Consider the following 26,086-nt stretch of genomic DNA (forward strand, 5'->3'; position numbering starts at 1 on the left):
ACACAGGGACAAGCACCTCCCCCACCCCCAAGCCAGGCTCAGGAGGACCTACTGGAACCAGTGAACTGAAAGAACATTGTTCTGGCCTACACATTCCTCACTCTGAGAACCTCTGGAGCAAGGTATCTGAGAATTGGGGACCCAGGGGAACTTAAATCAGGAAGGTGCAGCAAGCTCTCACAGTCCAAGCAGTCCCAAGCCAAGCACAGGAGTGCCTATCATGACCAGGGATTTACCAGGGAGTGTAACTTGTCTTGAAATACCAAGTATGCTGTCAATTAAACTCAGTCTTCTCATGGTACCCGGATTTTAGTGTTCTATTTTCCATTTGTTTTCTTCCATATTTTTATGCATACTTTTGTTGTGTACTTGATTTTAAGCCATAACAAATTTTAGATTCCTGACATATATAAGTACTCAATATTTCATGAGTTAGCTTAGCAGAGTGGTAATTATTGAATACTGCATTCTTACAGATACACATTTCGATTATTAAAAGCCAGATGATAAACTTATAATGATGGAGATAGTGATATCCTCTGAAAATTAAATAATATTATTAATTATATGTTGCATTCTAGGTACAATGTTTACCACATATTACCATCATTCACAAAGCTCTGTCCATTTTCACTTTTGTTGAACATATACATCTAGTTTTAGACACCAGAGTATTATATAGACTAATATATTACTATTTTTACTACTTTCACTCTTCATGTTATATAAATTATAGTTTTATTCTTCCTTCTTTAGAAATATGAAACAGGTGCTGGAGAGATGACTTTTTGATTAAGGCACTTATCTGAACAGTCTAAGGACCCGACTTCAATTGCCTAGTACACATGTAAAGCCAGATGCACAGAGTGGCATATGAGTATGGAACAAATTTACAGGGCTAGAAGCCCTGGCATCATGCCTGTTTCCTCCTCCTCCTCCTTCTCTCTCTCTCTCTCTCTTTCTCTCTGTCACCATTTCATTCAAATAAATAAATAAATTTAAATGTTTTTATATTTATTTATTTGCAAGGAGAGAGAGAGAGAGAGAGAGAGAGAGAGAGAGAGAGAGAGGTGAGACAGAGAGACTGGGCATGCCAGGGCCTCTAGCCACTGCAAACAAACTCCAGAAGTATGTGCCACTTTGTGCCTTTGGCTTATATGGGTACTGGGGAATTGAACCCTAGTCATCAGACTTTGCAGACAAGTGCCTTAACTGCTAAGCCATCCTTCCAGCCTTAATTAAGCTATTGTTTCTCAAAAAGATGAAAACAAAAGCAACAACTGCTCCCTGGCAAGCAGGCCTTAACAGCTCTGCAAATGCTGAATTTAAGACATAGAGTTTATTTAGGGTGATATTATAGTATTTTTTTGGATGATATTAAATGAGATTTAAAGAATTCTGTAAAATAAAAGGAAAAATGTAACATATACTCCTTCAACAACTCTTCTTTCTTGCTCCCTTGAACAACGTTCTTGCTTTTCTTTACTCTTATTGGTCACCCTAACCTGTCTTCATTATGTTACTCCAATCTAGACAAGGGCGTATTTGTAACTATCTTCATTGTTATTTTGATTCTTTACAACATTCTCATATATCCTGTCATGGAGCATAGTGTTAGGTATATAACTGACTTTCTTTTTGATATAGATTTTTACATAAAGATAATGAATATGGTGTGGAGGTATTTATCCTAAAGGTGGTGGCATCCTCCTGTCAAGCACAGACAATGATATGGTCGTTTGTGCTAGGGGCATTTACAAGGGTAGTCTGGCATTGGGAACTTATTTTGGGATTAGTGAGACCTTGTTGTTCTGTCTAGATGAATGTAGCTGTGAGAAATGTATCCAGGCTCTGCCTCCTAACACCTGTTCAAAATCCTTCCTCTGATAAGCAGGAAGGTAGAATGTGACATTCCCCACCAATTATATATTCAGTTTCAAAACTAATAAAATTCCTGACACTATGTTAATATGAAGGAGAGTATCAAAGAAAATGGGTCAAAAGGCAGTGTTTACTGAGGATTCTTGAAATGCTTATAGGTATACCATTTTCCACAGATTCCATTTGAGATTCTACTTCAGAGGTATTTTAATGTTTAAGGAAGGAATGCAAATGGAATCTAGGAATATTCTTAAACAAGCTCCACTTATAGCAGGAAGTCAATGACAAGGACATTAACATGCAGGTTACACAGAACACAAAGCTCAGCTCAGGAATTTTTAATTCATGTGGAAATGCAGACAGAAGGAACACGTTGAACATAGTGTTTCCCCTATAAATCGATTTCTGTATCATATATTATTAAGTTGATATGTGGTTGCACACTTCCTGCTTAGTATTCTGGGCCCATGATCCTCCAATGTGTCTGTAAGGAAAACTCACACCCAAATGCTGTGTGAGAGCCATATGCACAAGGTCAGCTAAGCAGGAGTGCCCCGCCCCTGCCACATCCTGTTATCACACTATTGTGCTTAATTGCTAAAAATACTCTGTTTGAAAAGAAATCTTATGGATTTTCCAGTAAAGAGCTCTGAACACTCGCCACATCCACATTTCCTGCAGCTCCCAGAGAATTTCATGCTTATTCTCCCAGAGAAAGTTTTTGTTTTGTTGGACTAATACCAAAGATGACAATAATAGGCTTAAACTACATTGTATTTTAAAAATTCATCAGAGTTTCACCGGTTGTTTCATTTGGTTCTTTCTTTAGCTCTGCAAGGCAGAGCTAATCCAGTTGGCAAAGGTGGAAATTGAGGAGCTGGAAAATAGACTTGAGGACCAGGCCTGAAGGTCCTGTTGCTTTTATTGCCATCCTTTGCCTCCAGGTACAGAGAACACAACTGACAACAATGCCACACACAGCCTCAAATCAACACATCAGGAGCATGGCCTTGTGATGTTTTTTTCTTTCTGTTTTTTTTTTTTTTTTTTAAATTGGCAGATTCCAAACTTACAGATAAATAAACTATGATAATTCCCTCCCTCACTTTTCCTTTCACAAATCCACACTCCATCATATTCCCTCCCTCTCTCCATTAGTTTCTCTTTTATTTTGATGTCATTATCTTTTCCTCCTATTATAAGAGTCTTGTGAAGGTAGTGCTAGGCTCTGCAAGATCATGGATATCAAGACCAATTCTTGGCTGTACGATTGCATTGTAAGATGTCTTACCACAAGTCGGGACATTATGCACAGAGACATTGCCTCTTCCCCATAACTGATGGCTACCAACACAATGCATGACCCACATTGCCTAACAAAGGGTCCCTTTGGAGAGGGGTGGACAGGGAGGAGGTTAACATGGTATCAATATGGCTGTACACACACTGTGTACATAACTAACTAATAAAAAAAAAAGTCTTGCTCTTCCTTTAACTCTTACATTCTTTCTGTCACCTCTTCTGCCATGGACACTGAGCATTTCCAGATGTGATAGAGATATTTTAGTGCTGAGCATTCTTCCATAACATCTTCTCAGCACTATGGTGCCTTTTTGGATCATCCTAGTGGTCACTGCCATCTGAACAGAGAAGTTTCTGTTACCAAAATTGAGAATAGCATTTATATATGGGTATGAACATTAAGTAAAGTGCTTACAGGACAATTTGGTGGACATAATGCATGTATTTAGTCAGACAAGAACAAATATTACACTCCTAAGGCTCATGATCTCCCCCACCATAGGCTTTTGATTAGCTTTTCTGTACCAGGTATGTATTCCCTCTCATAGTGTGGGTCTCCAATCCAATTAGAGAGCAGATGGTTTCCCCATAACAGAAATGCCACTATTGCACCCATTGGCTCTTTTGACCCAGTTGGCCATTATTGAGGCTTGCAGTGTCCACTGTTTTCACCAGTGATGCCTTATGTCTCCCATAGGGCTACATGCAGTGCAACTTTTTTCCAGCATTCTGCCAGCTGATCTGCAAAGAGGAGGTTTTCAGATCACCCCAGTTTGATTTTTTGGTGACCTTGCAGCCTAGGCATGTGGTCTCTTCAGCAATAGTCTTATCATCTCTTCCTGGTGAGAAGCCAAAAGTCTTGGAATAATTTCTAATGTTTTGGGGACATCATAGACCTCCCTGGTGATCAAATCACTGGAGGGTATCCCATCTCTGGTACTCAAACTTTTTCTAATAACAGTCTATGGCTTCTGGGTGTGCCATTGCCCAAAAAAGTAAATTATAAGACTTATTCACAATATCCTGAATTATGATTAATCATCTCCCTACCTTCTTTTACTCAATCTCCTCCCCTAACCTCATTAGGCCATTCCGCCCACCGTGATCTGTTCATCTACTTACATACATACAATACCATATACTTAAGTCTACTCCTCTCATCTCTCCCTTATATTTCTTTTCTAGCTTACTAGCCTCTGCTACCAAATTTTACTCCAACTCACACATAAGTCTGAACATTTGTAACTAGGATCCACATATGAGATAGTCTATGTGACATATGGTTTTCTGGGCCTGGGTTACCTCACTTACTATAATCCTTTCCAGATCCATCCATTTCTCTGCAAATTTCATTTTTCTTTACCACTGAATAGAATTCTATTGTATAAATATTCCACATCTTCATTATCCCCTCATCAGTTGAGAGACATCTAAGCTGGTTCAGTTTCCTAGCTATTGTGAATGGAGCAGCAATAAACATGGTATGCAAACATCTCTAAGGCAGTAAGAAAGAGTCCTTGGGATATATACTTGGGAGTGCTATAGCTGGGTCACATGGCATATCTATTTTTAGCTGTCACAGGAACTTCCACAGTGATTTCCACAGTGGCTGTACCATGTTACATTCCCACAAACAGTGTAAAAGTGTCCCACTTTTTTTCACATCCTTGCCAATGCTTATTGTAATTTGTTTTCTGGATAAAAGCCATTCTGACAGGAGTGAGATGGACTCTCAAAGTAGTTTTAATTTGCATTTCCATGATGGCTAAGAATATAGAACATTTTTTAGATGTTTATATACTATTTATATTTCTTCCTTTGAGAACACTCTATTTAGTTCCTAAGCTCATTTTATTAATTGGGTTATTTTATTTCTTATTATTTAGTTTTCTGAGTTGTTTATATATCCTAGATATTATTCCTTCATCAAATGTATAGCTGGCTAAGATTTTCTCCCATTCTGTAGGTTGTCTCTTTGCTGTATTCACAGTGTCCTTTGTTGTAGAAAAGCTTTGTAATTTCATCAGATCCCATTGGTTGATTAGTGGTTTTATTACCTGAGCAACTGGGGTTAAATTCAGAAAGTCATTGCCTATGCTAATGTATTGAAGGGTTTCCACTATTTTTTTCTGTAGCCATTTTAGAGTTTCAGGTCATTTATTAATGTCTTAGATCCATTTAGACTTGATTCTTGTGTGTGTAAAAAGATAAAAGTCTATTTTTATCCTTCTACATATGGCTATCCAGTTTTCCCAGCACCATTTATTAAAGAGGCTGTCTTTTCTCCAGTGCATATTTTTGGCATTTTTGTTGAAAATAAGATGGCTATAGGAGTATAGATTTACATCCCAGGCCTCTACTCTGTTCCATTGACCTACATGTCTGTCTTTGTGCCAGTACCATGCTATTTTTCTTACCATGGCTTTGTAATATAGCTTAAAATTAGGTCGGGGTGATACTTCCAGCCTTACTTGTGTTACTCAAACTTGTTTTGGATATTTGACTTTTTTGTGCTTCCAAATGAATTTTGGGATTTTTTTTCTATTTCTATGAAGAATGCCATTGGAATTTTAATGGGGATGACATTAAACGTATAGACTGCTTTTGGTAAAATTGACATTATTCCAATATTGATTCTTCCAATCCAAGAGCATGGTACATCTTTCCATTTTCTAGTGTCTTCTACAATATATTGCTAGGGTGTTTTAAAGTTTTCATTGTAGAGATCCTTTACTTCCTTGGTTAGATTTTTGTTGTTGTTGTTTAGGAAGGCATACAGATTTTATTTTATATCAATATTTAAATATTTGATCTCATGAAAAATGAGATTAAAAACCCCAAAGAAGCCATTAAAACTGAAAGCTTGCATCACATTTTAGAAAAGAATGACAAATTTGTAGAAAAGTAATAATCCAAAGTGGGGGGTGACTGGATTACTAGGCAGATTAATTGTGGGAGAATAAATCTTCAGAAAATGAATGTAAGATACGGTCATCTCAGTAAGGTTTGTTTCCATATATTTAAGTTAGTGCTGGCTCTGTGCCATCTCCTATTCCTGGTATGGGAAAAGGGAGGTGAGAGGTAGGTACAGTTAGTGTGACTGGACCACTAAAGGTTAGAAAAGCAGGAGAGTTTGTACTTGCTATAAATAAAAAAATGAGCTGACATTTTATCTCTTGTCTAGTTCCCTAGATCTGTTTTTGTTTGTTTGTTTTTTATATTTTTTTATTAATTAGTTTTATACTCAGTGAATACAGTCAATTTGGTACCACTGTTAGGCTCATCCATGTACTAACCCCTCCTCCTGGCCCCTCCTTGTTGCCATTTGGGTCTAGATTTGTGTTTCCCATCCCCTTCATTGCCCGCCCCTCTCCTCCCCTCCCTCCCCACCCATCTTATTGTCTAGTCCATGAGATGCTTGCTGGGTATGTAAGGCATCTTAAATAGATTCTGGTTAGGTGCTGTAGATGAGTGAGAGTATGTGGTGATTTCTTTTCTGTGATTGGGTGAGTTCACTGAGAATGGTTAGATTTATTCCAAGTGACTTTATTGATTTTTTTTTTTTTGAGGCATCTGTGAATGGCAGTGATTCCCTGATTTCATCTTCTGCATGTTTGTTGTTACTATATAGAAAAGCTGCTAATTTATGTGCACTTATTTTGTATCCTGCTACATTGGGAAAAGTGATTTTCTTTTTGATGTCTTAAATGACCCATTCATCAATCAGTACTGTACTCTGTAGTGTCCATGAATTTGTGTATGCTCGATAATTTTTCTTGTTGCTGATTTCTAGTTTAATCTTATTGTGATAAGATGGAGTAGAAGAAATTATTTCAATTTTCCTGTGTTTATTAAGATTTGCTTTGTGTCCTAATATATGATCTATTAAAAATGCTCCATTTCCTTCTGCAAAAAAATAATGTGTATTCTGTAGCATTTGGATGGAATGTTCTGTAGATAATTGTTAGATCCATTTGCTCCACGACATCATTTAATCCAGACATCTCTCTGTTTATTTTTTGCTGAGAAGACCTGCCAATTGATGAGAGTGGGGTATTGAAGTCACCCACTAAAATTGTGTTTGGTGTTATCTGTGACCTTAAGTCTAATAGTGCTTGTTTGATGAGATTGGGAGTCACATGTTAGCTGCATATATCTATAGGATTATAACATCCTCCTGTTGGAGTACTCCTTTAATCAATATAAAGTGACCTTCTTTATCTTTCCTCACTAATGCTGGTTTGAAGTCTATCCTTCCAGATATTTGGATAGCAATATCTGCTTGTCTCCTAGGCCCACTTGCTTGAAATACTGTTTTCCATCCTTTCACCCTAAGACAGTATCTGTCTTTTACTGAGAGATGAGTTTCTTGTAGGCAGAAAAACATTAGGATCTTGCCTTATAAAAATTTTTATTTATCTATTTATTTATTTGAGACAGAGACATGGAGAGAGACAGATAAAGATAGACAGAGTGAGAATGGGCACACCAGAGTCTCCAGCCACTGCAAACAAGCTCCAGATGCATGCACCACCATGTACATCTGACTTACATGGGATCTGGTGAATCAAACCTGTGTCCTTAGTCTTTTCCAGGCATATATGCCTTAACCACTAAACCATCTCTACAGCCCAGGATCCTGCCTTTTAATCTTTTCAGAAAGCCTGTGTCTTTTAGTTAGGGCATTCAGCCCATAGATATTAAAGTTACTACTCAAAGTTATATAGTTGTTTTTGTCATTTTCCTTGTTTTGTAGTGCTTCCTGTTTTCCCTTTATTCTCTTCTTTTAAGTATTATTTGAGTATGATTTATTTTTTGTTCCTGTTACCTCATGTGTGTGGTTTGCTTTCACTTCAATGTGAAAGATCCCTTCAAGTATTTTCTGTAGAGTTTGTTTAGTTGTCATATATTCCTTCCGCCTGTTTTTTTTTTTTTTTTAAATTGTGTAATGCCCTTATTTCTCCATCAATTTGGATGGATAGCTTTGCTGGGTAAAGTAATCTTGGTTGACACTTGTTATCTCTCAGAACTTGAAATACATCATTCCAAGCTTTTCTAGCTTTTAAAGTTTGTGTTGAGCAATCTGCTATGATCCTGGCTTCCTTTTACTTTCTAATTGCTTTCCATATATATACATATTTTTAATTATTTATTTATTTATTTGAGAGCGACAGACACAGAGAGAGAAGGACAGATAGAGGGAGAGAGAGAGAATGGGCGCGCCAGGGCTTCCAGCCTCTACAAACGAACTCCAGACACATGCACCCCCTTGTGCATCTGGCTAACGTGGGACCTGGGGAACCAAGCCTCGAACCGGGGTCCTTAGGCTTCACAGGCAAGCGTTTAACTGCTAAGCCATCTCTCCAGCCCGTATATTTTCTTTTGTTTATGTGTTTAGTAGTTTAATTATAACGTGATGAGGAAAGGTTCTTTCTAGGTTATTTTCTGTTTGATGTTCTAAAAGCTTCTTGTATCCACATTGGTATTTCTTTCCCACTTTGGGAAATATTGTCTTCTATGATTTTATTCAAAATGCCTACTATGCTTCCTTCTACTATACACTGAGTTCTTATGTTTGATTTTTTCATAGTGTCCCACATTCCAAATCATATCTTCCTATTAGCTTTTTTTTTTTTTTTTTAATTGTTGTACTGTATTAGATCTGCCACTTGGTCTTCCAGTTTAGATATTTTTTTTTTCTTCATCCATTATACTGGTGAGACTTTATACAGAATTTTTTATTTGACTGACTATATTTTCATTTCTAGTATGCCTGTCTGTTTTATGTACAATATTTCTATTTCCTTACTCATGTCCTATATTGACCTCCTTATTTCATTAAGGTTTTGTTTTGTTTTCTTTTCTTTCTTTCTTTCTTTTTTATGTGTGTGTGGTTCTCCTTCGGGAATTTGTCTTCTTTCTGATTCCTTTGTTTTCTTCTTTAATTTGTTTGATGTCTTTAAGTATAGATAATAAATTTTATAAAATTGTCAGGCATTTCATCTAAAACAATCCAACTGGGTATCATTTCTGATCATGCTATAATTTTTGGTGGGATTATTTTATCTTGATTCTTTGTGTTTCTTGTATTATAATGCAGAGATTTCTGCACACTGAGTTAATTTGATGCTTTGGTTTTCTAATTGTCTGCAATGTTCTTAGCTGTGTAAATACAATTTTATATACCTCCAGTATAGGAGTTTAAGATGCAAAGTGTAGTTTTGTACTCCAAGAATAAAACAGATGTAACCCTAGTGTTGAGATTGCCTGATATGCAAGTATTCTAGTGGGCTGGGTGGAGGAATTTATTGGCAAATTCTAAAATACAACAGATACACATTCAATCAAAACCAGCACAGAGTACATAAGCAAGAGTGGGGATTAAAACAAAGGATAACCTTATAAAGCCAAACTCCTTAAGGGTGTGTTTTGCTCTATACTCTTAATCCTGTTAACTGGGAGGTTCAGATTTCTGTTCGGAACTGGGTTCCAGATAAGTTGGGTCTGAATCATTTCCTGTCCCCAGTAATGACAGAAGAAAAAGCAAAGGCCATGTAAATCAGGAACTAGCAAAGGCCACAATAATCAAGCCCAAAATACAGCATGCTTGAGAATGGTAAAGCCAACCAAGAATATGTAACCCATAACCTGCCCTAACATGGAAAGAGGTTAGCACTTCCAGGGCAGACTTATATGCCTGCTTTTTTTTTTTTTTTTTTTTTTTTTTTTTAAATAGGTCAGACCCCTTACCTTTTGGAATGGCTTCCAATATCACCAATGCTAAGTGAGCACCTTGATCCCTCTGTGTTGTGCTGTGGATCTGGTGTACTTAGCGCTCTGCTGGATGCCTTGTGGTCAGGGACTGAATGAGTCCTCTAAAGGTTCACAGGTTTGATGGCTGTGGGATGGGTCAGTACGGGATGCCTGGAGTACCTGAGTTGCTCAACTGGTCCCATTTGTATTCCCTTATAGCAGCTGGTCAGCTGGCCCTTGCTGTCTTCCACTTCAGCCTTATTGACTTTGTGAGGAGGCTAATGCCAGGGGAAAACCCCCTCACCTGGTTTCTGCTCCTGCAATGTGCTCTGCTCAGTCCTGCACTGCTGGCAAGCTCTGCAGGATTCTGGTCAGTTTCCTCCTTTCTGAAAGTTCTTAGTCTCTCTTGCTTCTGTACTGTGGTTGATAAAAACTTATACCCCTTTACTTTTCAGAAGAAGAATGTATTATTCTGTGTTTTTGCTCATTTTCCTCCCTAAAGTGGTTTGGCCCGCCTCCTATGCTGCTACATTACCCAGAAGTCTTTTCTTTCTTGACACTAATTTTCACTAGGTAATCCAGGCTGACTTTGAACATACACTTTTCCTGCCTCTGATTCTTTATTCTTAATATGGTTGGTATGTAACTGTATGCATGGCTAATAACTTCTACATTCATTCATTTGTTTATTCACCCAGTATTAGTTTCTGTGAATTTTGCTTTTATATAGTGTGCCTTCTCCTTTGCTATTCTCTATCAATTATATTAGTGTTTTCTTATTATTGTACATAAACACTTATTACTGAAATAGTCCAGAATATTGTCTTTTTTTAAATCTCACAAGACAATCTTTATTTAGTACAAATTAAAATGCACCCACAGTTGGAAAACTCCAGTCAATAAAATAAAGTTGATAAGCAGTACAAATATATAAATGTGTAGGCAACATGCATAATCACCAGTATAAAAAAATTTTTAAATGTTAATTATTTTATTCTAAAGTAAATAATTTTTCTTGAAGTATTAGTGAAGAAGAAAAGAGGTAAAAATTTTATTTACAATAATATTATTGCCACTATGTCATTAGCAGTGATATTGACAGAATTTCTCCAAAGTAAATGTGAATCTTCTCTTTGATTTAGCATTTCTACTTCACAGACATACCTGAACCTGTGTGGTATGTATTTTAAAGGCATATACATTGTAACATTTTTGAAATAGAAAGAAAAATATGCCATAGATATATAAATACCCGTCAATAGACAAGCAGTTTAATTATAGCACATGCAGAAAGGAATTAGGTCCATATGGACTGACCAGAATGGCACAAGATGGGTATTAAATATTACTTAAGGGTAAAATGAAAAGTGTGTATATCTAGTTTGATAAGGAAGATTTATAAAGTTGGAATTAGTATATTCTTTCATGTACATAGGCAATTCTGTGATAAAAGAAAGAAGTCCTCAGAGTGAGCAGTAGAAGACTAAATGATCCCTATGCACTTCTGGGCCATATGAATATGGTGCTAAGGTGTTTGGTAATATGCTGACACTACCAAAGAACTAAAAATAAATAACAATGCACAAAATGATAGCTTACAAAACAGGGAATTTTAAATTGCACAAGAGATCTTTTCTAGTTTATTTTGCATTTGATATGGTTTTAAACTTTTACAGCTGCTGTAACAGATTTATGTATATTTTTTGAAGATCAAATGTGTTTCCAGAATGATTTCACAAATTCTTCTTGAAAATAAACCATAATTATAAATTTGAGAAACATGAGAAGGCATGTTAGCCTGAATATTGCCACTTCACATTTAAAAAGTATGGAGTTTTGAAGACTCTCAGACATTTCATGGTTCACATAGTGAAATTTAAGATTGGATTAAAGCAAAACTTAATGCTGAGAAAAGTTGAGTAATGCAAGTAAAGTGACTATCAGTTTTTTTGAATTGACACTGCATGAATGAGCTGCTACCCCTTGATAATTCTTTCCTGTGAGACTGGTTCATCCAACTTTCACATTCTTGGCTGAACCCAATAGGACTATGACTACTCAGTAATTATCAGAAAAGATTCATTGGAATACTCACTAGGACAGTACCTTCATAACTCCTCCCTATCTCTCCATGAGTAAGCAAGGATCCATTTTCCAGATTTCCTGCATCTATTTAAATTTTTTAAATCCTTATTAGGTATATATATATACACAAGTTTTCTGTGCAGACATTTGCTAGGCAAGAGTTCTATTTTCTCTATCTTCAGATATCGCTAAAATCCACCTAATTCCCTTTGTCACTTGCACACTTTGCCAAATTCTTAGTATATGTTTGTGTTCTATGATTGCTTGATATGGCTTTTCCCACACACATCAGAATCCAAGTTTTTTTTTTTTAATTTATTTATTTGAGAGTGACAGACACAGAGAGAAAGACAGATAGAGGGAGAGAGAGAATGGGTGCGCCAGGGCTTCCAGCCTCTGCAAACGAACTCCAGATGTGTGCACCCCCTTGTGCATCTGGCTAACGTGGGACCTGGGGAACCGAGCCTCGAACCGGGGTCCTTAGGCTTCACAGGCAAGCGCTTAACCGCTAAGCCATCTCTCCAGCCCAAAATCCAAGTTTTTAAATTCCCATTTCATTTATCTAATTATTCCTTGTAATTTGGGCAGTAAATTCAGAATAACAGTAAATAAAAACAGACAATTCAAGTTTCAATGACATTTCCAGATCACAATTTAGAATGCTGTATTTTCATATTCTGAGAAGTACTTATATAGATGGAAAGCAACTTGAAAGGCTGACATAACAGTGTCTGTAGGCTAGGACCTGGTACTGTTTGGGCTGGGCTGTGAGCAGATGTCCTCCATAGGACAGAAGATGAAAGAATTAACTGAATGTAGAAAGTGATCTACTACCCAGAAACCTAGGTCCTTCTATTTATGCACCTCTGTGAGATAAATCTAAGAAAAAAAAAAAAATATATATATATATATATATATATAAAATGTATGTATATGTGTATATATATACAATGTATGTATATGTATATATACATATATATGTAACAATATATTATATGTATACATATATTTAAAATATATATATATATATATATATATATATATATATATATATATATATTACAATATTCATTGTAAAATTCCCCTAGATAGATAGCCAAGATTTAACCTTATGTTCTCTCTCCTTTCTTCCCCTTCCCTCTCTCCCCTCCTTCTTTCTGTGCTTGGGGTTGCTCTCTAGGACCTGCTGCGCATTTCCTCAGCACTCTGCCTCTCTCATCTGTAGTTCCAGCCTCTGTTTGCATAGTTTTCAATGAAAGATAGATTGTTTCCCCAGATTCTTGGGAGACCTGCTCCACTGTCCCTTCACAGATCAAATTTTATTGGCAAACATAAGCCAAATACCTTTGATCGTACTGTCATATTTTTCTTCAATAGTTTGTAGAAGAAAAATGATTCTAAGGAACTCCAAAGGAATAGGTGTAAGAAGATGTTAAAACACGTAAGTAGTATCTCTCTCAGGTTCAAGGAGTTATCCTGTTTGGGACATACAAATCTAAATTCAGTTTTCTTAAGTGGCACCATTAAAATATTCAAAATATGTCACCTATATATAGACTCATCCTAAATCTATGATCTATTTACTATAACTTTCAAAGATCTCTTAAATCTACCATTCTGTGATTAAATATCAACAGTCCATTGTCTAAAGCATTTAAATTCCACAAGAATATATTTTATTTTATGGTGGTCCCCTACATCCAAAGCCGTAGCAGCCATCTTTCTCTTCTGCAGGCAGAGTTCACCGCCATGCGGGAGCAGTACATGCGTGGGGGCGAGGGCTTCATCGTCTGTTACTCTGTCACTGATCGCCAGTCCTTCCAGGAGGCTGCCAAGTTCAAAGAGCTCATTTTCCAGGTGCGCCGCACCTATGAGATCCCTCTGGTGCTGGTGGGCAACAAAATTGATCTGGAACAGAATCGCCAGGTGAGTGCCCATTTGTCTCTTACCTCTGTCTTTTCTCTGAGGGTACAAGTATGGCTGCTTTCCAAGATTCACTCTGAGAACTGAAAAAAGTGCTCATGACTCTTCTAAATAATTTCATGTGCCCTTGTGGCAGATTATATTGGCTTCCTGAATATGTCACATGCTATTTAAGGTGGCTATCCTTACCAATCCCTTACATCCTTAGAACTGGACATGTTTTAAATCGATTTTAAGGTCACATCTAAAAGAAGTCATTTGACCCAGTTGAAAAGAATATGGGATTCAATGGTGAGAGGGGATTATGATCATAATGTATTACCTATATTTATGGTAATTATTATAAAAAAAAGTTAAATGAAGGGCTGGAGAGATGGCTTAGTGGTTAAGCGCTTGCCTGTGAAGCCTAATGACCCCAGGTTCAAGGCTCGCTCAATTTCCCAGGACCTACATTAGCCAGATGCACAAGGGGGCGCAAGTCTGGAGTTCATTTGCAGTGGCTGGAGGCCCTGGTGCACCCATTCTCTCTCTCTATCTCTCTCTTTCTCTCTCTGTGTCTGTCACTCTCAAATATATATATATATGTATATATATACATATATATACATATATTTATATATGTATTTATATATACATACATTTATATATATATACATACACACACATATATTTAAAAAGCTAAATGAAAAAAGAAGTCATTTGACGATGTCTGGGTTTAGGATTTCAAAGCTCCTTGCAGTCTTCATTCTGAACTTGAAATGCTCACATGTATGAAACACAACAGAAAGAAGTCATGTTTCCTGTGGGCTGAGCAAGACCCGGGCTAGTAGCTGTCTCTGACAAGGTACCATATATGTGGGTGAAACCACGTGTTCTAATATCAGCCCCATCTCTCTGTTGTCATGAGATATTCTGGCCAATACTTAAGCATTATAAAGATCTCTTTGCTGAACCTGTTTTGAATTTCCGACTTGCAGAATCTGTGACAGAGGTTTAAATCACTTATTTATAGAGCAGTTTTCCATGCAGCTATATATATCCTTCCCATCTTTTGGGATTAAATAAAAAATTACTAGTGTATACCATTTTTGTCCTCCAGACTGAACCTGCATTAGCAATGTTGATATCAGATCAGATACTGTCATGACTTCTTTAAACAAGCAGAAACTATGCCTAGCTTGAGCCAGGGTCATGACTCCATCAGAATTCTCATGGTTATTACAGCTTATTCTCTGTAATGGTGTCTTCCCTGATACAAGGCAGCCCTACCCTAGCTACTCTGGTTCAGGGACAGGGAAAATCATTACAAGTTTCCATTACTGTAGTTTGCTTCTTTGTGTAAAGAAGCGTGCAAATCAAAATTTGTAAATCTAATTCTCTAAATTGAGCTGCTTAGTTATAATTTGAGGAGCTTTATCTTTATTTGCATTGACCTTAAATGTGAACTCACTTTTAATAGTTTACATTATTCTAGCAAGTGATTAATTTTAACCAACTTAGAGCAACAGACTAACCAAACTTTCACTTAAGATAGGAAACACCTGAAAATAAATAGCTTTCACCAACATTTGGTGTCTTATGAATGTGAATTTTCAAACTTAATAAATTTGGTACTTTAAAAAATTTTGTTTATTTATTTACAAGCAGAGAAAGTGAGAGAAGAGATAGACAGAGAGAAGAATGGGCATGCCAGTGCCTTTAGCTACTGCAAACAAACTCCAGATACATGTGCCCCTTGTACATCTGGCTTACATGAGTCCTGGGGAATCAAACCTGGGTCCTTTGGCTTCACAGGCAAATGTGTTAAACACCAAACCATTTCTCCAGCCCTGAAAAATCTCATATAAAGCCAATATTTATAAAATTATTATTTTTTGGGTGGTGAGATAGGGTCTCACTCTAACCCAGTCTGACCTGGAATTCACTATGTAGTCTCAGGGTGGCCTCAAACTCACAGCGATCTTCCTACCTCTGCCTCCTGAGTACTGAGATTAAAAGCATGCACCACGCCCAGCCTTATAAAATTATTCTTTACATGGGAATATATTCCAACAATTTCATGCAGTACATTTTGTCATAGCATTTTGATGTATTTTATTTCAAAGTCTAAGCTTCTTAAAGTGGCAGCTAACTTTTGTTCTAGAAGTTTTGATATTTAGGTGTTATGTGTCTATCTGCTGCCTTGCTTCTTTCATGTCTCCATGGTTCTTTTGTATGATTGGATTTCTATATAAGAGGGATTCGTGTTTATTTCAGCCACTGAATCTGTGAATCTATTCTGAGCTACTTTGCAAAAAGGAAGAAGAAAGGAGGTAGTGTCTCTGTTCATTCTCTGAAGATTGGAAATGCTTTATTTTTCTTAGGGCTTTGGGGAAAAAGCATGAGGGAAAACCCTAGCAAGTACAGCCAGTGTGATCACAGGATACTTCATTGTACTTGAGAGAATTCCAAGAGAGCTAGGAAAGAGTCTGAGAAAAATTAGTGAATATGAGATTAGGAAACCATCTCACTTTGTACTGTAGGTGGACTGCTCCTTAGAATTCCAGGTGCAGATGGCTTTGGTTTTCCCCATATTTCCCTGATCTCTGAAGCTCACAGGGCACCCTTAGGCTTGTAAGGAGGCCTGTGCAGTGAGTTGCAGCTCAACCTTCATAATAGTGTGGATGTGAATCACAGGCATCACAAGCTATACACATATTCAAGGCAAACACTATAAAATAACCCTAAACAGTCATTTTCAGATTTGACAGACTTTTTCTCCTACTATAACCAAGTAAACATGATAGTCACAGAAAGTGAAAAAAAAATACTATAAAAACACAAATTACCATCTTTGTGAAAGTACTTACCCGCGTCTCCAATAATGATGTGCTCATGTATAGATTTGGCTGCTGGATGTGGTGCTTGTGATGAAAATAATTATTCCTAAAATTGCAGAGTGGGGTTTTTCTTTTCAAAGTGATTTTTAGTTTATACTGTATCTTGATACCATGAATTCTCCTTACCAGAAGAGGCAAGCATTCAAAGAATGAGAATATTCAAGAAATGAATCTATTCATAGAAACTGACTTTACAAAACGATTGTACCCACTGACAAAACTGAGGCTAAAACATTCTGTGTACTCTTTATTGCAGAAATGGCTTGAAAGTCCCCATATCTGAAAATAAAGACAGGAAAAAGATACTGACACCAAGATTGTGTATAGTTCAGAGGAGCTTTGTAAGGCCTCCTGGAGTAGTAAAGACTCAAAGGAATTATGTTGTATTTTGCAGTGAAAGGACAGGATGGGGTTCTCACTAGGCAGCTCTTCTTTCCCAGTCTACATTGAAATTGGTTGATTTAAACAAGGACTACTCCTGATTATCCACTTCCATATTTTGTAAGGCTTACATTGCCATTGCATTTGGAGCTTTAAGATCTTTTGTGGGGAAAAAAAAAAAAACCCAGTAAACAAAAACATAAGTAATGGCTTTTAGTGTTTCAAGAGATCTTTGTCATTATTTGTCTGCTTGAAGTAGAGTCTGAGAGAGCTCTATGCAAATGCTGATTTTGACACAGAGGAAGCAGTTGATGTCTTAATGAAGCTCAATGTAGGCATATTGTTTAAATCCTCCCCACTTGAAACTCCCACATGTTTCCTATCCAGCTGTCGTAGTTAGCTCCACACTACGGGAATGAACCTGCAAACCAGAAACAGTTTATAGGAGGAATGACATTCATGTCAGGCTTACAGATCCAGGGGAAGTTACATAAAGGTGAAAGAAGCTGACCCACTTTAAAAAATCCACACAAAGAAATCACCAGGACCACATGGACACACACTCTGGGAACACCAGCAGAGTTCAAGCACTCTGAATACATTTAGACTGAAAACATATCTGCCCCCACTAACATCTTGGGGCTGGACCCCAGGATCCACTCACAGTGATATCTCCTACAGCCAAGCGGCTGGAAATCCAAATTACAAACTTGAAAAAAAAAACTCCTGAATCTATTGGGAGACAGCCATTCAAACCACCACATCAACTAAGGGTCAACGAAAGTTTTCAGACACTCAGAAATGTGTTCCAGTTCACAGTTGGTTATAGAGAAGAGATAAGATGTAATATGTTATGCTTCAAACTCTCACTGTTGTACAGCGGGCCTGACAACCTTTACTTCATCATATCATATATATATATATATATATATATATATATATATATATATATATATATATACACACACACACACACATATATATATATAATATTTATATATATGATATATTTATATATAATATATGATATATTTATATATATTTATTTATATATTTATATTTATATATAATATATATTATGTTATATATATAATATATCATATTATACATATATATATGATGAATAATGGTTGTCAGGACCACTGCACAATGTATATACACACAACACACACATACCCACACACACATATATATATATATATATATATATATATATATATATATATATATATATATATGTATGTATCAACTTCAATCTCTAGTTTGCCTCCAGTAGCAATTTACCAGCAGGTAGTAATGGAGGTTCATCAGGGTAATTCTATAAGGGTGAAGTAAGCACCTTGTGGCCCAAACAAGCAGAAGTAGCCAGAAGTTTGAAGGAAGAATATGAGGGAAACAGAGGAATAAGGACACAAGAGGTAGAATTCTGAAAGGAATGTGTTAACCAGCTAAGCAACTTTAGCCAAAGCCCACATACCAGTGATACTGGTGGTTCTCAAAATGTCTCCAACCAGAAGGAATATTTCTAGTGAGCTACAAATCCAAAGGCCTTGTTCTGGTTAGAATTATAGGGGTGGAGCTCAGAAATCTAACCAAACTAATTTTCTGAGTTACTGGAGCTTAGCAAAGGTCAACATATTATGAAGGTATATGTGAGATGATTTCACCCTTTGGGCACTGTAAGAGAAGCTGTGAAACCTTTAAGTACTGCATGAAATAGTTAAAAGAAATGAGCAAAGACTTAAAAGTAAACACAATTTTGAACATAAGTTTCATTAATGGTTATATGACAGCATTGATAGAAATTTTATAGAGTCCAGTTTTACTTATATTTGTCATCTAAGAACTTTCACTGCATTGTGTGAATGTAACATGGCACAGCTCTCCACTGGCAGCATCCCATCCCTTGGAGCAGAGGTTGTTCTGCTCAAATTAAAAGGACATGGTAACTCTCTGCTCCCCTACCTGATTAGCTCATGCTACATGGAATTGTTTGGCTGGATAGAGCACTGACTACATTTATAAAATTAACACATCAGTGATGGCCGGTGGCTTCTTTCAGTTAAGGAAAAGAAACAGGTGCTGAGGAATCATATAGCTTCCTTGAAATTTCAGGACTACATAAGCTTACTCTAAACCATCTTTCTATAATTTTTAAGTGTAGCACTAAAAAGCGACAGAAGTGCCTAGTGAGTTTATGTTTCAAGTCTCCATGCTCTTCCTCCAGGAAGCCTGCTATGTCCAAACTCTGACATTGCATGTTCCTCAATTCTCAGTTGTCAGGCTTCTGGGTATACCCAATAAATCTCTCTCTCTCTCTCTCTCTCTCTCTCTCTCTCTCTCTCTCTCTCCCTCTCTCTCTCTCTCTCTCTCTCTCTCTGTGTGTGTGTATGTGTGTGCGTGTGTATGTACATGATTGTATATATGTGTATAGGTACAAGACAGGGCTTGGGGAGATGACTTAGTGTTTAGAGGTGCTAGCTTGCAAAGGCTGCTGGCTGGGTTTTGATTCTCTGATACTCATGATCAATGTGGCATGTGTGTTTGGAGTTCATTTGCAGAAGCAAGAGATTCCCACATGCCCATATGCTGATTATCTCTCTCTCTCTCAAACGGATAAAATGTTTTTTAAAAAGTTCCAGTCAAGATGATAAATTCAAAAGACTGTCATGTGTAGGTTGAGTTATAAGATGTTCATTATATTTCATAAGCCACTGCTCCTCATTACAATTGTCTTCTGACTTTTTTATGGTCTTCAGTTATCACTATACTCCATCTGATTATTTCCTCACAGTTCATTTTCCTTCCTCTACTTTTCATTCTCTCTATTTCTTTCTCTCTTATCTTTTTGGGTTATAATATCATGTTTTGGTTGCTTGGGTTTGAAATAATATCATTCCTAAATATTTTCTTTAGTTTTATCTCCCTGTGCAACAGTTTGGATATTTTTCTTCTGAATATCTTCATATTTGCTATGTACTTTCCCTTTCATACCAAATCTGCATTAAACCCATCCAGTGTGTTGTTTTAATGGTTTTATATATATATATTTTAATTTGAGCTGTTATAATTTCTTCAACTCTACAAATAATTGCAATAATTTATGTTCTTAAAATATTAAGGATAACTATCTAAAACTCATGATGATGAATAACTATTAGGATTCACTTAACTCCTTCTGCCTCTCTCTTGTTCCTTCTTTCTTTCTCTCCTATTCAAATTATCTGGTCGTCTACTGCCAGGATGGTAACTTGCTCTTGGGATTTAAAGACATTAATTCTTTGAGCAACTTACTGTGCTAAACTGGTTATATCATGTAGGGCATGTAACACAGCTAGCTATTTCAACAAGAAAATGAATTAATTTAAGTACCAATGAGGATGATTGAATTTCAAGTATGTTTTCAAAAGATCTGTGAGTCTGGCCACTGAAACTTGCTATTCTGGAAGAAAACCTTGAGGACCCCTGAGCCCTTTAAAGGGAACTACAAAACCAGTATACATCTTCATATGTGATAGAGTGGAGAGAGAGGCATCACAGAACATGAATAACTGGCTTTGCTACCTACTTTCCAGCCTATATCAAAAATCCTTGCTGGGTTATGACTTGACTTGTGATTATTTTTCCCAAAGACTCATTTAATAACAACGATTCTATCTCTCCTCTCTTTCCTATTTCTCTATCCCTGTAGTATATAAGTACATGACAATATCCACATTGAGACATGCCCAGGACACTTCTGCTTGTCCAATTGTGTCTTTTGAATTTGAAGCCTACATAACATTAAACCTTTTTATTCCGTGAACTTTAGACTTCATATGTGTACTAGCTGAGACCTATCAGGCATCCCTCCCTTTTTTTCTGTATTTTATAATATGTCCTTTGTTTCACACATCTGACTCCTTTAAAGAAGAACTATCTTTCTCAAAAGCAAGAAAAAAGTCCTTTCTGGAAAGAATATGAAACAAATTATTTTTCTTTTCTTTATTTCATGAGAAACAAATTGAGGGAAGATGGGGAAAAGAAAATATTGAAGATCATGGCCCTTTAGAATGTCATTATACCAAAAAGTGAAAAATGAGCAAGAGATAGGCACAGATGTCCTGAAATTCCATCACTCAGAAGACTGAGGCAGGAGAATTGCCATGAGTTAAGTGTCTGCTAGGCTATGTAGAAAAACTCAGTTTTAAAAAGAAAGATAGACAGGTAGAAAGAAAGAGGAAGGAAGGAAGAAAAAACAAAGAAAGGAAAGAGGGAAGAAAGGAAGGAAGGAAGGAAGGAAGGAAGGAAGGAAGGGGGACTGCAGAGATTGCTTACCAGTTAAGGTGTTTGCTTGCAAAGCCTAAGGACCCAGGTTCCATTCCCCAGTACCCATGTAGGCCAGATGTACAAGGTGGCACATAGATCTGGAGTTTGTTTGCTATGGCTAGATGCCCTAATGTGCTTATTCTCTCCTTCTCTCCCCTCCTCTCTCTCTAATATAAATAATTTATTTTTTTAATAAATAAAATTTTTAAAATGAAAGGAAGTAAATATGCATATGGCTTATGTAGGTTCGGGGGAGTCAAACTAGGGTGTTTAGGCTTTGGAGGCAAGCACCTTAGCCACCAAGCTATCTCTCCAGCTCCAAGTTTTAGTATTTCCTTCAAATGGTTTGAGCTTGGGTAGTGTTATTCAAATGTAAGCTTTTCATTAATCAGGCCACAGGGCAGAATAAAAGAAAACAAGAGCAAAAACAACAACAACAACAACAACAAAAAAACCCAAAAAACAAAAAACAAAAAAAAAAAAAAAAAAAAAAAGAAAGGGAGGGAGGAAGAGAAAATAAGAAAAAGTGGGTGGGTAATTATTCTAAAGCATTAGACACTAAGGATGATGAATTGTGTGAGGGAAAGAATCACAGTAAGCAGGGTGTTCTGCTGGACCAAGTCTGAGTGTTTTTTTTCTGGAAACCAGGAATAATCCACAAAAATGAACTGTTATTAACTGTACCCTTAATGAAAGGAAACAAGCTAGTCTCCACTACTCAAGCAGAATCTAAGACAGTCAAACTGGTGATTAAAATGTACCATTCTATACAGAAAATTAATAATGCCATCATCAGCATCCAGGGTATCAGTGATGCCACAGAAATGAAGACTAGAGGTTGCAGTTGACACAGGGCAGCAGCACTGAGGCTGGAAGGGAGACTTTCCTGTAATAAACCAATAGTTCCATCAACATTACTGGAGGGTCTAAATGAGGCCATGCTATTGTTTAAGATTCATTCTCTTTTCTCTTCTCATTTTTTTTTTTTAATTAGAGAAAAAGACGGAAAATACAAATGTTATCATCAATGAAGGAAGGTATTTCTTATAAAAATTCATATGGAAATACTACTGTAATTTGATTTTAGCAATTTTACAATTCTATGTTTGCTACAGATTCAATATTGCCTTGATTGGTATAGAACTGAAACATTGTGAGAGATGGTTTAGTTTTGATTTGAAAATAACACAAAACTTCAATTTAGCTCTGTTGGGCATCCTTAGCCAAAGAACACATACTGCCTTGCTTATTGAAATGTAATGTTCAATACGGGGAAACAAAGATGCCTTTCTAGACACAGCACATAAAATGAAAATACACCAGAAAGGAAATATGAATAGCAGCTATATAGATTCAAATTTGCTTCACTTTTCATAAAGGAAAATATATTACATAAGTATGAGTTTTTCCTTTGTCCTTATGAGGGTTCATTTTGAATGTCACTAAAGTAAGCCTTCTGTCCATGCTGAGTTTATTATCATCATTGTTTTCAGCCTAGAGTTTGGTTCATTTGAAGAAGAATATTTTTAGGCACAACAAAATAAAGAATCTTGAAATAATATAATGAAAGAAAGGGTCAGAATGTGATGCACATATATAGCAAATAAATAAAGAATTCCAGGATACATAAGCTCCTCTTAATTCATACATGACATGGAGATGGCTGAACACAGGCCAATAATGTAAATATACAATAGGAAGACACATTAAAGGCACATGATTAAGTGACCCATCTAATAGGCAATCAAGAGAATGAAAACCAAAACAAAAGAATTAAACAAACATTCATACCAGTTAGATTATAAGGGGAGTAATTCTAGTTATTCAGATACAGAAATGTAACTATGCTCACCTTGTCTTTGTAATTTCCTTATACAATCTGGTACCAAGGTAAAAATGACTCATGTATGTTATAGAAGGCTTCAAAAACCAATAGATTCCATGTAGACAGGCTATATTGTAGTCTTCCAGGAACAAACTGGGGAAAGTTGGTTAACAGCTTTCAGAAGAGGAGAGATGGTGGAAAATCACTAGTTTAATAGAAAATTGAAATAGGAAAGTTTGCAAAGCAGAACATGGGATGAGTCTGGAGTTAATACCAGAGCGATTTGCAAGTCTTGGAAGGGGAGTTCCCCTTCCAAGAGATGATAAAGGACCAGATCCATACTTAGAGCAGAAATCTCCAAAACACCAACATAGAGTGGTAACAACCAAGCAAAGAAACTGAAACAGTAATTATAAAATGTCTCATAGGGCTGGAGAGATGGCTTAGCGGTTAAGTGCTTGCCTATGAAGCCTAAGGACCCTGGTTTGAGGCTCAATTTTCTAGGACCCATGTTAGCCAGATGCACAAGTGGGTGCATGCATCTGGAGTTCTTTGCAGTGGCTGGAAGCCCTGGTGTGCACATTCTCTCTCTCTCTCTCTGTGTTACTCTCAAATAAATAATTAAATTAAATGAACAAAAAACAAGATCTCACATAAAAATTCAGGCCAAGATTGACTTTTAAAGAATAAACAAAGCCGGGCGTGGTGGCGCATGCCTTTAATCCCAGCACTCGGGAGGCAGAGGTAGGAGGATCACCGTGAGTTCAAGGCCACCCTGAGACTACAGAGTTAATTCCAGGTCAGCCTGGACCAGAGTGAGACCCTACCTTGAAAAACCAAAAAAAAAAAAAAAAAAAAAAGAATAAACAACCACAGACTTATCAAAGGATTCCACCAAAGACAAAAGGAAGGAAGTGCTACCGAACTCTTCTTAGGAGTCCATACTATTGATACCTAAGACCAAAACCAAATAAGAACCAATAAAGAGGAATGGAGAGATGGCTTAGTGGTTAATGTATTTCTCTGTGAAGCCTGTACACCTAGTTTCAACTCCCGATATCCACGTAAGCCAGATGCATATGGTGGCTCATGCATCTGGAGTTAGTTTGCAGTAGCTGGAGGCCAGGAACACCAATTCTTTCTCTGTTTTTCCATTAGAAATAAATAAATACATAAATAAATAATATTAAAAGAATCAATCAAAATAATTATAGACCAATCTCCTGGATGAACATAGATGCAAAAATTATCAGTAAAATACTTGGAAACAGAATTCAATAACACATCAAAAAGATTTTGATCATTGTTTTCAACTATATTTTGCTTCCAGATATGCAGGCATGATTTAGCATACACATCCTTAGATGTATTGTATCACATAAATGGATGCAAAGAAAGAATATCAGGTTTTTTTTGTTTGTTTGTTTGTTTGTTTGTTTTTTGCTGTTCTGAACAAATACCTCACCAAAAGCAACAGGGATTGAAAGAGTATTTCATCTTATATCTTTGAGGTGAGGGTTCATTATGGTGGTGAAGGTATAGCAGGCTGAAGGAGGAAGCCTGCTGGACTGACTGTAAAAGCTCAAGGCTCAGACTTCCTGGTAAGATGGTGGCTTAGGAGACATGCCAAACTAGCCTACAGAGGGATTTAAACAAAACTCCACGAAAATACACTCTTCTTCTGAAAAGTGAAGGAGTATTGGTTATTCTTAGCCACAATGGAGTAGCCAGAGAGACCAAGACCCACCAGAAAGGAAGAAAATGGCAGAGTCCCACAGAGGCAATCCAGCCTATGATCTGCACATCTGTCCAGCACATTCCCACCAGGTGGCCACATCAGCAGCAGAGAACAAGCAACAGAGTTTTCAACTCTATCAGCCTTCTTGCAAAGTTAAGAAATCTGAAAGAAAGACAGCTGAACTCAACTAAAGAGCTACTGAAAGTGTGAGCAACTCCAGAAGTCTGAACTCCCTCATCCCCCACCATCAGAACCACAAACCTTCCAGCATTCAGCACCCAGTGGCAGCGCAGTACGCAGAGTGGATCAGAGGTACAGCTGCACAGCACAATGCAGAGTGATCAAGGCAGGCATTTGGCATCTGTGAGATTGGAAACCATACCCAAAGGTAACAAGGGTGACTGACCAAAACAACAACAGCAACAACAAAAAGGTACACCGTCCTGTAAGAGCTAAACTCTCCTTCCTTCTCATTCTTTCGTCAGGGAAGGTTATGGGGTATATATTCTTGTTTGGTGTTACCATTTCCAAATAATCTGTATTTTGGGGTTGAATTTTATAGCCTTTGGTGCTTTCATATGTTCATGACCTTTGCTTTTTGCTTCTGTCATTATTTGGGGAAAGGTCTGATCCAGATCCAGGTTGAACTGGTACCCAATTCATAACAGAAATCTCTACCTCCCAGCCAACAAGATTAAGGGTGTAGAACAAACAGCACAAACCCTTAGGGATTTTGGCTTTATATGACTGTCTGTTTGTTTTAATCCCCACAATTGTATACTTTATGCTAGTTTGATTATGTATGTTACTCAGTTGAAGTTTAGAATTTTCCAGGAAATTATCCCACCCAGTCCACTATAATACTTGCTTAGCAAGCAAACTCAACCTAGGATTATTCTGTAGCTTTATTGGGGGACAAGAGCTACGCCTGGCACCTTGAACTCATATCCTGAGGGTATATAGAGTAAGATTTCCATGTCTGGGGATACTACAGATAAATAGAAAACCCAA

The 26,086-nt window shown here is 36.9% G+C and overlaps 1 protein-coding gene across 3 annotated transcripts in view; it reads left to right on the forward strand.

Moving 5' to 3' along the window:
* Rit2 (Ras like without CAAX 2) overlaps nt 1-26,086 on the forward strand; it is a 415,489-nt gene that overhangs the window by 190,780 nt on the left and 198,623 nt on the right. For all 3 annotated transcript variants that reach the window (XM_004665844.2, XM_045135257.1, XM_045135258.1), the window contains one exon: nt 13,756-13,947. In XM_004665844.2, coding sequence (XP_004665901.2) covers nt 13,756-13,947 — 192 coding nt within the window. The remainder of the gene's footprint in view (nt 1-13,755; nt 13,948-26,086) is intronic.

Source organism: Jaculus jaculus, chromosome 15 (assembly GCF_020740685.1).
Source record: "Jaculus jaculus isolate mJacJac1 chromosome 15, mJacJac1.mat.Y.cur, whole genome shotgun sequence".
NCBI lineage: Eukaryota > Metazoa > Chordata > Mammalia > Rodentia > Dipodidae > Jaculus > Jaculus jaculus.